General features: G+C 36.8%; 1 protein-coding gene across 3 annotated transcripts in view; it reads left to right on the forward strand.

Moving 5' to 3' along the window:
• LOC131675475 (kinesin-like protein Klp10A) overlaps window positions 1-15849 on the forward strand; it is a 929209-nt gene that overhangs the window by 319410 nt on the left and 593950 nt on the right. For all 3 annotated transcript variants that reach the window (XM_058954469.1, XM_058954468.1, XM_058954470.1), the window contains exon 5: window positions 12047-12416. In XM_058954469.1, coding sequence (XP_058810452.1) covers window positions 12047-12416 — 370 coding nt within the window. The remainder of the gene's footprint in view (window positions 1-12046; window positions 12417-15849) is intronic.

Genomic DNA, 15849 nt, shown 5'->3' on the forward strand with positions numbered 1-15849 from the left:
AGTAAATAATTATATATACTCCATTTTTTTATCTCATAAATTCTATTTAATTTCTTACTAATATATCTTTAAACCGTATTACTATCCTTTCTGCAGCGGTCGGTACGATATAAGCCATCTTGGATTTTGGCATTCTTTATGACTTTTTCAAGGTTTTTTCTTATTTCCTGTATTCATTTTTAAGTCTTAAATTAGTTGATTCTCTATGTTATATTTGATATATTGTTATTTGATTTTACGAGAAGTGACAATACTTTTTGTAGTCCATGAATTGTTTTATCTTTCCATTTTTATGATACTTACAGTATAGTTAGATTTCATGTAATATTACATTTGTTGTAACATTTTGGATGATTTCAGTTAAAGTATCACAAGCTATTGAAGCATCAATAATAGTTAAAATAAAATTCGAATTCTTTTTATCAGCAATGTTTTTTAGATTATTGAATTCCATGTATTTCATTTTCTTAATTTTTTAATGTTTTTCATCTAAAGTTATAAAGGGTCAATAGTGATTAGTGAAGCACATATTCACTTTAATCGTATTAAATTCATACCTGTCTTAGCGAAAACATTGTCTATACCAGATCCTTCATTTACGTTATTAATTTGGTATAGTGATTTTATTAAAAAGAAGTATAAACTCATATTCTAGTATATTCAATAACGAATCCTATGCATATCATTTTAATTTATGAAATCAATATTAAAATTACTTCTTACGGTATTATACGAGGTGTGTTCAAAAAATAACGAGAATTTTCGTTTTATGAAAAAAATATTTATTTATTCATCTACATTAATGTTGTCGCCTTCAAAGTAGTCCCCTTCGGATACAATACACTTATGCCAACGCTTTTTCCAATCCTCGAAACACTTTTGAAACTCGATCTTTGTAATAGCTTTTAGCTCTTTCAGCGATTCGCTTTTAATGTCATCTATGCTTGTAAAACGACGGCCTTTTAATGTTCTCTTTATTTTTGGAAATAGAAAAAAGTCACATGGAGCCATATCTGGCGAATATGGAGGCTGAGGCATCATTACAGTTTCGTTTTTGGCCAAAAATTCACGAACAAGCAATGAAGTGTGAGCAGGCGCATTATCGTGGTGCAAAAGCCATGAATTGTTTTGCCACAATACCGGGCGTTTTTTTCGGATTGCTTCACGCAAACGACGTTGAACTTGTAGGTAGTACTGCTTATTGATTGTTTGACCTTGTGGCAAGAATTCATAATGCACTATGCCATTAAAATCGAAGAACACAGTGAGCATAACCTTCACATTCGACCGCACTTGTCGAGCCTTTTTCGGTCTTGGCGATCCAGAATGCCTCCACTGGGACGATTGAGCCTTAGTTTCGACATCATATCCGTAAACCCATGTTTCGTCACCTGTTATAACACGTTTTAGTAGTTCTGCATCGTTATTGACTTCATTTAGCGACTCCTGAGCAACTTCCATTCGCCGCTGTTTTTGTTCGAAATTCAACAATTTTGGAACGAATTTTGCTGCCACACGTTTCATACCCAAAACATTCGAAAAAATTTGATGGCATGAGCCAACTGATATGCCAACATCATCAGCGACTTCTCTGATTGTGATTCGGCGATCGTTCATAACCATTTCTTTCACTTTTTTCACGTTTTCATCGGTTGTTGATGTGCTTGGGCGTCCGGGTCGTTCGTCATCTTCAACGTTTTCGTGGCCATCTTGGAAACGCTTATACCACTCATAAATCCTTGCTTTACTCATAGCAGACTCACTATATGCCTTTGTTAACATTTGACAAACTTTACTACACTTTATTTCATTTTTTACGCAAAATTTAATACAAATTCTTTGATCCATTTTTTTTCACAAACAAAAATCGCCGAGCTCGAAAAACACGTCTAACGTTAGCGGCTGCCACTTAAAAAGTAAGCAATGAATATTGCTGAAAATTTTATCGTACTTCAGGGGCATGTGTACCAACATAATAAAAAAAATTTTATACAAGCGGACTCTCCAAACCCGCGAAATTTAAAAATTCTCGTTACTTTTTGAACACACCTCGTACATGTATATTTGTTAAGATTCCTATATTGATTGAAGTGTGTTATGTAAACCTTCTTGTCATATTCATATTTATGAATTTCTATTATTTTGAATTTGACCGTCTTTTTCAGTGTATTATTATAGCTAATTATATTTAACAAAACAATTTTTTTATGTATATTACTATACTTTAGACTGTCATTAAAATATAGTACAACACTATTAAAATGATCAAGTATTTCTAAGAGTATACTCAAATCTTACATCAACAAACTGTTTAGGCGATCGTTCTGAGTTTGATCTGTTTAACCAAACCTTGGTATCAGCTTGATACTATATAATTTCTTCTTCTATAATTTAAATGCAGTATTTAATAAAATGCTGCTATTATTCACATTATTTATAATTATGTTTGCTTATGATGGTTGGTTCTTAATTAAATTTTTTATTTTCAGCTATAGAATCGTTATTCTCTAAGTTTTGTTTAATTACAAATTTGACCGGGGTATTTCATCAGTCATATATCGAACTTATAACACTTGAATCAAGATTTCTATTTACCTCTAATTTTCTGATTTCTAATTTATTACTCTTGACATCTAAATTCTTTAATTTAACCGCTCGATTCAAGTTATCACTGACGTATGATCAAATTTGGCCTTCTATGTCAGTAATCCTTTAGTCCCGCATGACTTTAGCTATTGCTTTTTCTTTCTATTTTGTTTGATTTATTCTTTCTATTTTGTTAGATTTATTCTTTCAATACCTATTTTTTATTGCAGATTTGAAAAAAGCGAATAATTTTACGTCCGAACATGACTTTGACCTCGATCTTAAATGATTTTGAAGATCATGGTCAAGGTCGTTTTCATGATAAAATTGTGATATTCCCACTGGCCATATCTACTGTTAATTTTATAGTTCAGAATGATCTTGACCCTCAATAACATAGTCATAACCTTGACCACTACCAAGGTTGTAACACGTTCGTTTATATTTTCCTATTTTCACGTCGGAAATGAGCCCAAGTAACGTCGCGTCACAAATTATTTCAAGGGGAAAAGTCCGGAAGGAGTAATCGCTTCGTCGCGAAAAATTAATGATGGGCTTTCGTCACCCGGCAATCTCAATAGTCGCGATTTTATTTAATTATAAGAGGAGACAGGGTAATATGAAATCCTTTTTTCTATAATCAGTTACACTTTTTATTCAAATGTTCCTATTTACATATCCGGCACGATTTGACTTGTGCGTCGGGCAAAGTCCGGGCTAGCCTGTCCCGTGTGAATTAACGCACCGGAGGCAAAGCGTTGCCTTACAAAATTATCCCGCAAGTCCCCGTGTATCCGGTGCGGATTCTACGCACGTACAACCACTCGTCCGCGTCCAGATGATATGATGGCTAGAGAGAGAGAGAGAGAGAGAGAGAGAGAGAAACCGAAGCGCGCACCAAGGAAAAACAAGGGTACCTGACCTTAGGAGGGAGTGCCGTAGAGGAAGTCCACGTCCGTCGGCTCGACTGCTGTCCTCGAAAAGGTGGATTTGTCACGGCGCAGTCGGTCCTCTTTTCTGAAGTCTGGCGTAGTTTCTGCAAGAGAGCTGGTATTCGCGCGTCTTACACTCACTTCTAGTCGCGAGGCTAATCCAGCTAAAGGCGCGTTGCTGGTCAAAGCTACACTGCCCTCGCGATCTCACGCGTTTCATGATGTCTTCCACGGCCCTCCCTACAGGTACCCAAACGGCTGAGCGCCGCCTGCTACGCACACATGTGCGACTCATGCTGGCGACACTATTTCTCGCTCTCTCTTCTTGTCTCGTTTCCTGCTCTCGTTCCGTCCCTCCCGTGCCAAAAATCAACGCCGATCAGGAATCAGACCTGAAACAGAGCCACATCGTGCGTCGATACTCGGTTTGAATCAACCAAGACCGATGTGGCAGCAGCGAAAGGGAAGGCACGCGGAAGAAAGAGAGAGGCGAACAGGGCGAGCGAACTAAACGGTCGCTCCGCCCGTCACAAGGTTATGACAAATATTATCCGCTATCTCGGATCCGCCATCTTAGTTTACACAATTTCTACAAACTGACATGAGACCCGTAATCAGCGACCACAAAAACATTCGTACACTCAGTTTTGCAAAATTCAATTGATCCTATAAAATCTTGTCCACCATTTTTGCTTGTGCTTCGGTTTTGTAACGTCGAAATTAATTTAGAGAATAATTTAAAAAAAGTTATTTTCGTAGCACTGCCATAAACAGTTTTTTCTAGGATAGTTAATAGAGATTATTGTGTTAGCGGGGATACTTTTTTTAATAATCTTTTTTAGGATAATTGAAAAGTTATTTTTCCCCATTACTTCTAACAGTCCTTTCAGTCTAGTTAGCGAAATCTTTTTTGGCTATTATTTGTTTTTTATTACTAGTTATTTTTCTTCTTACCTTTCAATATGGCTTCTCTAACGGAACGAGAGAAAATTTCTCCTTAATGATGTGAAGTTGAAGTTATCTTTGTAGGCAATGCAATAGTACAATTATTTAATGAAACCTTTCCAGTAGGCTTTTAACAGGTATTAGTAAGTTCAATGTTGCTAAAATTATTAGAAAATTTTAAGAATCTGGTACCAATAAGAATTTTCCAAAGTCGGAAAGACCAAAAATTGAGACCACAGAAAATCAGCAAATGGCTGTGGCCCAATCTTTTGTTAAAAAGCCACATTTGAGTATTAGGAAGGCTTCTCAACAGCTTGGAATTGAAGAAATGTCAATTTTTAGAAATTTAAAAATAATCAAATTTCATCCCTACAAAATACATCTTCATCAAGAAATAAATAAAGATGATCAAGATCGATAATTTGAATTTTGTGAAAACATGATTGAAAAAGTTATTCACAATCCTGATTTTCAGTCATTGATTATTTTTTTATATGAATCAATATTTCAACTCAATGGTGAAGTTAATCGCCACAGATATTAGAGCAATGAATGAACATCACACATAGTACCTAAAAAAATTAAATGCTTGGGCAGGTATTTTTAGGGATAGAATAGTCAGACCTTTTTCTATCGACGAGAGTTTAGATGGATCAAAATACCTGGAATTACTTCAAGAGCAAATAGACTCAGCAATTCAGGAGATAGCTGGTGATGAATTTAACGAGGTTTGGTTCCAGCAAGATGGTGTACCTGTTCATTTCCGAATAATTGTAAGAAACTATCTAAATGATGTATTCAATAATCATTGGATAGGCCAGAAGGGCACTATTAAGTGACCAGCCAGATTAGGGAATGACTTTTTTTTTTGGTACTACATAAAAAATGAGGTATACATTATTAAGTACGAGATTTAGATGATCTTAAACAGAGAATAGTCAATGTATGCACTGATATTACCCTTGATGTGATAAAAAGTGCATTGAAAATTTTTATGTCCGTCTAGGAATATGTCAGGATGTTTTGAGACAACATTTGGAACATAGATTATAAGCTGTAGCTAGCTATTGGCTATGTGCCACTTCCTTGCCTTCACTGGTTGAGTCACTGCCTTGCCTTCACTTGCCGGGTCACCGCTTTCCCTTCACTGGCCGGATCACCGCTTTCCCTTCACTGGCCGGATCACCGCCTTGTTATTTGGTTATTGGGTGGTGGTTAGTTTATGCTTAAACGGAAATTTCATAATCTAAGATAGGAGATTTAATATGGCAGATGATATTTGTCATGATCTTAGTAATGGTCAAGGTCATTCTACTTGAAAAAGTCAATAGGAGATAGGAACAATGAAAATATCGCTGTTTTACTAACAAACAACCTGATCATGAGCTTCAAGGTCATTTCAAAGTCAAAATCGAAGTCATATTCAGACGTAAAATTTTTCACTCTTATCAAATCCATAATAAAAAATAGGGGTTGTCATTTGTAACGGAGAATTTCGGCTAGGACCATTTCGTCCGTTTGGTTCTCGTCAATGTGCGCGCGCCGCGCCAAGCTGAGAGTGTGTACGTGTGGCACGCACACTCATGCTTATATTTTGTTTTCGGAGTACGGTGCCCGGGCTGTGCTGACGAATGGAGCAATCGAGATGGCGCGGAAGATGGAAAAAAAGAGAGAGAGAGACAGAGCTCTCCAGTTATGAATCCCTGCGCTAATTTGAAGAGAGTAGCTGCAATAACACTAGCAAGGCGCTCATCATGAAGGAACGCACCAGTGACATCATTCAACGACGTCTTCCAACCGTCAGAGGGGCTGTGGTACCATGTTCTCTCTTTCGTCTCTCTCTTGCATGTTTGGGCGCCGACTGATGGGTGGGTTGTGTGGCAGATCTGCCGATTACCCTGTCGACCACATTAACGGTGAAGTTACTTATCGAGCATTAATTAAGTTAATTAGATTCAAAAGAGAATCGGCAGCCTGACCAGCCACCGATTCACTTTTGCGCTCGCGACTTGTTGCTGTGCTGCTCGTAGTCTATCGGCATGAGATCGCCGTCTTCTAAATATAGTATTTACGAGTAAAGGATTAGTGAGTTAATCTGCTATTGTATTTATTCGTTGCTGTGTTGCTCCTTATCCTGAATCTTAATCCGTGCGTTTAACGTGGTTTTGCTCGACGCGTTATTTAATCGTGGGAATGTTTTTTGTTTCCCGAATCCTCGAAATAAATAATTTGTGCGGACGGCTGCGAGCTACCTAGGCGAGAACGGCCGATTCACCGTTACATATTTAAAAAAGGAACCTTGACCTTGATTTGACCTTGAAGGGCAAGGTCAAGGTCACAGTCGAATAGCCAGGGAAAAATCCTAAATCATTTTTAATGATCATTTTTCAAAAAAATTTATTCCTGAAAAGTTATTCAAATGTATCCATACTTTTGCAACACCCTGTATATTTATTTCTCTAGATTTACAGATATGACCTATTATATTCGCGTTCTCTTATTTTCCTTACGTGAATGTGCTTTTGATATTTTTATTCGATACTGCGGTCTGCGCTTTACTCCAAATTTCCTCCAAAGTATATTAATAATTAATTCTCGTTCTTTACTTAAACTTGAATATTTATCAGAAATGTGTACTTTATCTAGCTCTACTACTTCACATTATGAAATTCAAGTGAAAAAAGCAAAAGTTTTGTAACACGAGCTCTTAATAAAACCCTTGTTATACATATTTTTTATTTATTACTCGCTCTAATTAGTTTCTTCCAATTTACTTGGCGAAAGCATGCTATACCTATACGAGGGTCGTTTGAAAAGTCCGTGCAAAGTCAGAGAGATGGCGCTACTAGTGCGTATCAAGGTTATTTTCAGTTAGTGGCATATCTTGGAAGAGCACACATCAAGTTTCAGCCAGATCGGCCAATTACTTTGCGTTTTATATTCGTTTCAATCAAAGAAATCGAGTGGTTGTAAAAAAATGGATGAAAAAGAATTTCGTGTATTGATTAAGGGGGTATCCTCGTGTAAATGGCGAAAAAAATCGATTGTTTTTTTGTGTATATTTTGAAAGTATACCTTTCAAAAGTATGCTGTTAGAATTTTGGAGCAAAATTCTAAGCGGTTTAAATTTTATGACCGTTTTCGGAAAGGTCCGTCAGCGCGCGGAGCAGGTAAACAGATGAGCGCTCTAACACAAAGGCCCCCCATCGAGTAGGAACTCAAAGGTATACAATAAAATGTATACAGCCATGTTTGAAATATAACGTTTTTTATGTTTAGTATACTTCTGAGATGAGGTTGTAGAGTATAGCTTTCGAACTGCTAGTTTCGGCGCGATTACTGCAGCTGTTTCAGTTCTCTCGTGGCTTCCGAGTTATAAGCAAGTCTGCACGTTTTACCATGTCATCTTCTTCGTATCCGAAGGGCGTGGGAGGCTTAAGATATCGTGCATCAGAGCGCAAAAGAAAGTTTTATGGAAACCGCTTTACAATTGAAACAGGCGAACCGAAAGGTGCCAGTGCGAGTGCAAGAAAATTATCGTTGGCATCGGAGGATGAAATCACAATAAATAATGGGCACCGGTATCGCATCATTGAGTTTGTGACTATGTTCTCTGTATTGTCTGAATTGCTGTGCTGCAAATCGTGCAAAGGACCTGTAAAGTTTTTAGAAGCTGGGCACCGCGGCATAGGCTAGAAACTCGTTGTTTCGTGTAGGTGTGGTGAAAGTAAAGTTAATTCAGGACCCTTCATCAATAATGGATTCGAAATAAACCGACGTATAGTATTTGTAATGAGATTATTAGGTGTTGGCTTGAAAGGAATTAACTTATTTGCAAGTTTACTGGATATTGGCGAAGGTCTCAGTAAGAAAGCCTATGATGGTATACTGCAGCATATTTATGATACCTCGAAGGCTTGTTTTCTCACAAGTTGTGATAACGCCGTCAAAGAAGAAAAGAAATTAAATGAGGAAAACAACAGACCACTGCTAGAGTTAAAAGTATCAGGCGATGGCTCGTGGAAGAAGCGTGGCTTCTTGTCAAAAATTGGTGTTACAACGTTGATAGCATACGAGACGGGAAAAATTATTGACTTAATTGTGAAAAGTACGCTCTGTCAAGGTTGCTCTACGTATCCTTATAAAGAAAATACGCCGGAATATAATGATTGGTATGAGAATCACGCTGATGAGTGCATTGCGAATCATAAAGGCTCCGCTGGTAAAATGGAGGTCGATGTCGTACTCGAAATGTTTTTGCGATCACAAGGATTATACGGTGTAATGTATACAGTTTATACAGGTGATGACGACTCAAAGACATTTCTAGCCATATTGAACGAAAATCCTTATAGTGATGCCTATACAGTTACTAAATGTGAGTGCATTGGCCATGTGCAAAAGAGAATGGGCACAAGACTGCGCAATTTGAAAAAAGCTGAAAAATTAGGCGGAAAGGGTAAACTCACAGATGCACTAATTACAAAGTTGACTAATTATTACGGATTAGCAATAAGGAGGAACGTGGACTCCGTTGAAGATATGAAGAAAGCCATAATGTCAACTTATTATCACATGTGCTCTACAGATGAAAACCCAATGCACGAAAATTGCCCTCCTGGAATTGACAGCTGGTGCGGGTGGCAATCATCACGCCTTGTAGGGGCAAATGTATATGAACATCCTCCAGGTTTATATGTTGACTTGCAAAAGCACTTATTACCAATTTACAAAGATCTTTCGAAATAAGATTTATTGAAAAGGTGCTTAGGCGGTTACACTCAAAACGCCAACGAAAGTTTCAACGCGCTCCAAAACATTTACATTTGTGGCGTCTAGCTCCAAAACATTTACATTCTGGCCCTAAAACTGTTGAAATTGCTGCTTATATTGCTGCTGTAGTTTTCAATGATGGATTCAAAGGCATTTTGAAGATGATGAGGATATTAGATTTGCAAGTCGGTAACGTTACAGCCAGTTATGCGAAAACAGTGGACCAAGAGCGAGTCAAGCGGTAAGATGCTCGAAGTGAGAGTTGCTCAAAAGAAGCTCGATTATTGAAGAAAATGAAAAATGCAGCGGAAAATGTGCTCTTAAAAAAGTCAGAAGGTTTGCTCTATGGACCAGGCATTGCAGGTAAATTCAAAAAATGGTTTTGAAAGTGAAAATATGAAAAAAGAAATTTTGATTTATTGCAAACGCGTTTTCTCGGGTTTCCTCGAAAAATGATTTTTCGAGTTTCTGTCGACGATTACTCCGCGAATTTTTAATGTATCGAAAAAAAAAATACCATTTTAAAGGTAATTTAATTATCTAGTCGACAAACTGAAAGGATTTTGAAAAAAGTTATTATTTAACCATTTTTTTGCAATAAAAATAAAAAAAAAATTTTTCTTAATTCGTTTAGAAGTCAGCCATTTTTTTAGTAAATTTTTTTATAATCGTAAATGTAGTTTATCGACGAGTTTTTCGTACTATAATAACAAAAAAATGTTTTTGGTATGTTTCAGATTGATACAGCGGTAATTAAACGTGGCACAAAACGAAAAAAAAAAATTGTGTGTCTCTTCAATAATATATTAAGCTTCAACTATTTGTAATAATTGAAAAAGAAAATTTTTTTTTGTATGCTGAAATAAACATTGAGGACCTGTTCAAATTTCAAATGATAATATTGTATAGTTTTTTCAAAAAAAAATCTTAAAAATCGCATTTATTTTTCGCCATTTACACGAGGATACCTCCTTAAACATTACTTTTTCAAAGGCAAAACGCCTCAGGAGATTAAACAGAAGCTTGATAAACGTTATGGTGATTGTGCACCTTCGATTAGAATGGTTTATAAGTGGTTTCAAAATTTTCGTAGTGGCCATATGAGCACAAAAGACGCTGAACGTTCTGGACGCCCTGTTGAGGTTACCACTGCAGCAATCATTGATAAAATCCATAATATGGTGATGGCTGACAGAAGATTGAAGGTGCGTGAGATTGCTAGTACTGTAGGCATCTCGAGCGAATGAGTACATAATATTTTGCACCAACATTTGAACATGAAAAAGCTATCCGCTAGATGGGTGCCGCGATTGCTCACGATTGACCAAAAACGAGATCGTGTGAAGTATTGCAAGAATGGTTTGCAGTTGGTCCAGCAAAATCCGCAAGACTTTAAGCGTCGTTTCAACACTGTAGATAAAACATGGATACATCACTACACTCCTGAGACCAAAGAACAGTCTAAACAGTGGGTTACCAAGGGGAATCTGCTCCGAAAAAGGCGAAGACAATTCCTTCGGCCGGGAAGGTTATGGCGACTGTCTTTTGGGATTCGCAAGGAATAATCTTCATCGACTATCTGGAAAAGGGTAAAACCATTACAGGCAAATATTATTCATCGTTATTGGATCGTTTGAAAACCGAGTTGCTAGAGAAACGTCCACGATTGGCCCACAAAAAAGTCCTCTTCCACCACGACAATGCGCCAGCTCACGCCTCAGCAGTTGTGGCCGCAAAACTGATGGAGATAGGGTTCCAACTCGTTTCACATCCTCCCTATTCTCCAGACTTGGCTCCGTCGGACTACTATTTGTTCCCTAATATGAAAAAATGGCTGGCGAGGAAAAGATTTTATTCAAACGAGGAGGTGATTGCAGAAACGAATGCCTATTTTACAGAGTTGGACAAATCCTATTATTTGGAAGGGATTAACAAACTAGAGCAGCGTTGGATGAAGTGTATAAGCCTAAAAGAAGACTATGTTGAAAAATAAAAAAGATTTATTAAAAAATATCAAGCAGTTTTTATTTTTGCATGGACTTTTCAAACGACCCTCGTAACTTATGAGACGATATAGTATCTTTTTTTCATGAGTTATATAATAAAAAATTATTAAATGATGTTCTGTTAGTAATAAATTGTGAAGTTTTGTGTAGATTTGAACAGATAACATGACTATGTGTGAATGTATGTATACTTAATAAGCAGTCGTTTGGCCATATTTTTCAGTTAGTTTTGATCAATTAGTTTTGTTGTGCGGACAATTGTACACGATTTTATTATAAATATAAATTATTTTGCATAGTAACATAGCGTAAGAATTGATACACGCTGATTCGCGCCACGTTACTGTGCACAATGGTTTATGTCAAACCATAAAACCGTACACAATTGTTCTCACAGCTTAGTTTCAATGTCTGATCAGTCTAATTGTGTCATCGTCACAATTATGAAAAAGGAAAACAAAAAGTTTTTGTTCATTTGTAACAAGTTTTTGACATCAAAATTACCTAATTTTTAAAACATTTAGACTTTATCTCATACATAATGATGTGACATAAGTACATGTAACTTCCTAGCATTTTTTATATAAGATATAGTTACATTAAAAACTCTGTTTTACATTTATTTTACTTAGAATAAAATGGCCGCAAACTAAGACGGCGAAATGTTATTTGCATAATATTGTTGTCTGATTTATTGCAAGTTTCCTGAAGATTGACTCTTAAAACATTTTCTAATTTCTTTTAATTCCTTTTCTAGATACACGAAATTGATTAACCCATTTTTTATATATTTATAATTTACAGCATCTCTTAATAAACAGACTTCTCGGCAAATCAACCGTCCGACTAATATTATGCCGACATCCGTCAATGGCAATGATTCAATCTTGAATTTCACTGGTCGTCGTGAAGTTGAAACCATCCCTCCAACACCTACTACTCCAGCTTTTTCCGTTCCTAATCCTATTTCATTGAAATCAAAACAATCAATTCAAACTCAAAATGTATCAGACAATAGTAGAAGTCGACGTTCCAATGTTGTAAAGGAAGTAGAAAGATTAAAGAAAAATAGAGAAGAACGGAGACAGAGGCAGGCTGAATTAAAAGAAGAAAAAGAAGCTCTTATGAATATGGATCCAGGGAATCCTAATTGGGAATTTTTGGCAATGATAAGGTAAACTAGAAATTGCTATTTTATTAAAATTAGAGAAATCTTTTATATTTCAAAACGAATGTGATACTAGGTCTTGAGATGTAATCTGTTCTCTATTTTTCATTAATGAGCTCACGATGTTGCAATCAATAAAACTCAGCATTTTGGTAGTCCAGAAATCGAGGCGGTTAACGAAACCTCGATTTTCAAGAATGTTGCAAAATGAAAAAATATAGTCCGAAAAACCAATGAACTAAACGAAAGCTCAACCTTATATCAGATTTGCGACGCGCGACAATCGCACATCGAGTTTTAAATTTCATTATAAATTTTATAATGAATTTGAATTTATATCTCTCTACCTTTATTACATCAAATAAAATAGAACACTGAAATTACATATATCTTGAAATTGTATTAGTTAGAATTTATACTGAGGTTGTATAAAACATTTTATTGAGTGTCAAAAATGATTATTTTCTGTGAATTCATTGCCCATTCGCGGCTATCTCATTGAGCCGACCAGAGAAGTTGAATCAGTGGCTAACGAAGAAACGTAATAATCGCAATAACCAGGTAAGTCTTGCCTTGATGTCGTATTAAATAATTAACTATGTCATATCAATTGGCGTTGATAAAACAATTATACTAAGATTAATTATTTTAAAAAGAATGTTCGCGAGTTGATTTTTAGTCGAGTGGCTTCTTCTAGGGAAATCACACTCGCTAAGAAGGGCCGGTTTGATCGAGGAGTGATAGGGTCGTTGATGTGAGGAATATCACCGTCGTTCCAAATAACTATTTTATTCACCTTTACGTTTACATAGTAAGGAGAGATAAGTCACTGCACAGTATAATTAAATCAATGAGAACGTTTTCACAAACTTGTGAGACCGCACGGAGGTGACAGAAGATCTCCCTCGGAATAATCACCTAGGTGCGAACGCCAACCGCAACCTCTACGCCAGACTGAGAGGCTTCCAATCCGGAGACGACAGCGATGTTTGACACGAGCTACCAGAACAGTCACTGTCACATCGGGTGAGTAAGCGCCAGGGCTGTCACGAAGATGAGCAGGAGCAGTCGCCGGAAGCGTCGTTGTGAAACAATGGCTGGAGCGTTCGCTGATTGTTCGACCAGATCTCAGGGGGAAGGGGGGGGGGGGCAGCGTTGCACACCCCAGTGATAAACACGTCGAGAGCTCACTATCACCGCCGTGTCACGAGGTATTGGCGAGAGCCGGAAGCGAAGATGACCGATCCGCTGGTGAGCAGGAACAGAACTGACTCGCCAGCTCGCTTGTCTCTCAGGCATCAACTCTGGTGAGCGCCTCGACGCCGTCTCCTACTCTAGTGAATGGATCTGTGGAAGGGGCACCAGCGTTACTCCCACCTCCGCGATCGCTGACGAGAACCATCATGCTCGCCGAGAAGTGCTGCCCTCTTGAAGCCTGCAGAGAACGTAGTAGCCTGTTTGCTGACGTCACCAAGCAAGTTGTAACAAGCAGCAAAAATAAGAATACAAAGGAAGAAAACAAAAGTGTTATTAATTTATTCAAAAAAACAGGAAGCAAAAACAGAAAACAAGTTAATAGACAATCGTTGACCCTTAGGTGAAACCGGTGTAAACCTTCTTCGAGTGACGTCACGGCCTCCTGTTATGCAGTGAGCCAAAATAAATTTGGCCAAAACTGACCTTGCGACGTTCATTCCGGCCGGAACACAGAATAATATTATTTTTATAAATAGAGAAATAAAAAATGCTGATCATCGAGTCTACACTTGATGATGGTTCCGGTACAAACAGGATGTCTTGAACACATTTTATAATTTCAGAGGTGAATTCTTCTTTTTTTTAAGTTGAAAGAAAAATAGAATAAGCTAATGGTGGCTTTGTTACAGAAGGTATAGGTTTTTTTATCCTGTTTTAGTATGCAGATGTTGTAATTTTTTAATTATTAATGAACAATAAAAATAAAGCCGGTTTTGAGGAAGTAATACACTTAACACGACTTCTAGTAAAAAAATCTTAGATTTGAAGAAAATAGTTTCACCCACGCGACCTACTTCATCAAATAAAATAATCCATTTTAGAGTCGAAGTAAACTTGCTCATTCCTCATCGAACAATAAGACTAAGAATAACGTATATTCGAAAAAACTATGAATTTTGCGAGAAAAATTTTAGCGAATATGAATGAAACAATAGAATTAGCAAATATTTCAAACTTCGAATTAAAATATAATACTAATGTCGGTAAAGTACTAGTAATTAGGATTAGTATGGTAAGGCAGTTAACTTTAAATTTTAAGCATTCAAATTTATTATTAGGTATTACCACAATACCTAACACGAATATTGAACACGACTTCTCTTTTCCAGATAAAGACTACATAGATAGTAAATTTTTAGTAATTATAGCATTTGTAACAATGCAAAAGACACGAAATTTACAAGCTATATCAAAAAGCAACTAGTACTTTGCAATCCAACTAGAGCGAGTCTTCCAAAATAAATAAATAAATATATAAGTAAAACAGAAATACAGCTGCTTAACTCTTACGATTATTATTTATATATGTCGCCAATATTGCTCCAAACTTTCTCAGGAAAAACATAAAAATTACGGAATATATAGAAAAATTAAAACACAATAAGTATCAATGATTTCATCAGTCATAAGGCAATTATATCCGTCGTCGGATAACATTCACAATTTGTATGGAAAATTCGAGGAAATTATGCAAACCTCAGTTTTAAGTTATGCGAATCGATTACAGGGATTAACTCTACAGATTAAAGAACTAAAAAAAATAGATCCAAACACAACAGACCAAGCTCATGATATTTATGAAACAACTGTGAAATCGGCCGCGTTGAGAATTTTTAAAAGAGGTTTGCGCCAGGAAATTTGGTTAGAGATTATGGGGTACGATGGTCAAAGCACAGCGACGAGCCATGATTGGTCAGGAAGAGAGGGGAGTTACCGACTCAGGCCGTGAGAGAGCTGTGTGCCCCCACATACTCCCCCACGAGAAAAAGCATTAAAAAAAATTAAGTGTACAACAAGGTGGATGGCTAACGCACAAGCCGACTGACAAAACAATCTAATATTGCGGAACAAAACTGTAGTTACAAAGAAATTACAACTAAAGATAAGTCGAGAACAGGTACAAGTAAGGTAAGTGGGGCACAAGAGCAAGGTGTTAATTAGTGCTCCGATAAGCCTTAATACTAAGGATTCAGTCTCGAACGTTTCTGGTTTTATTAGAAAGGGTTGACAAGCTTCCCACACGCTTCGAGGGAAGCTGTCGAGATCACAAACTTTAATTAGGTAACACAATAAAAATTGACTTAAAACTAACTTAATGCTACTTAGTACTAGGATCAAAACGAACTCGGCGAGGAATCTGAAGCTGATCTGATCGCGAGTAAGTTTTTAAAGAGGAAACAGG

Source organism: Phymastichus coffea, unplaced genomic scaffold (assembly GCF_024137745.1).
Source record: "Phymastichus coffea isolate CEN01 unplaced genomic scaffold, Cenicafe_Pcof_1.1 PCOF00023, whole genome shotgun sequence".
Lineage (NCBI taxonomy): Eukaryota > Metazoa > Arthropoda > Insecta > Hymenoptera > Eulophidae > Phymastichus > Phymastichus coffea.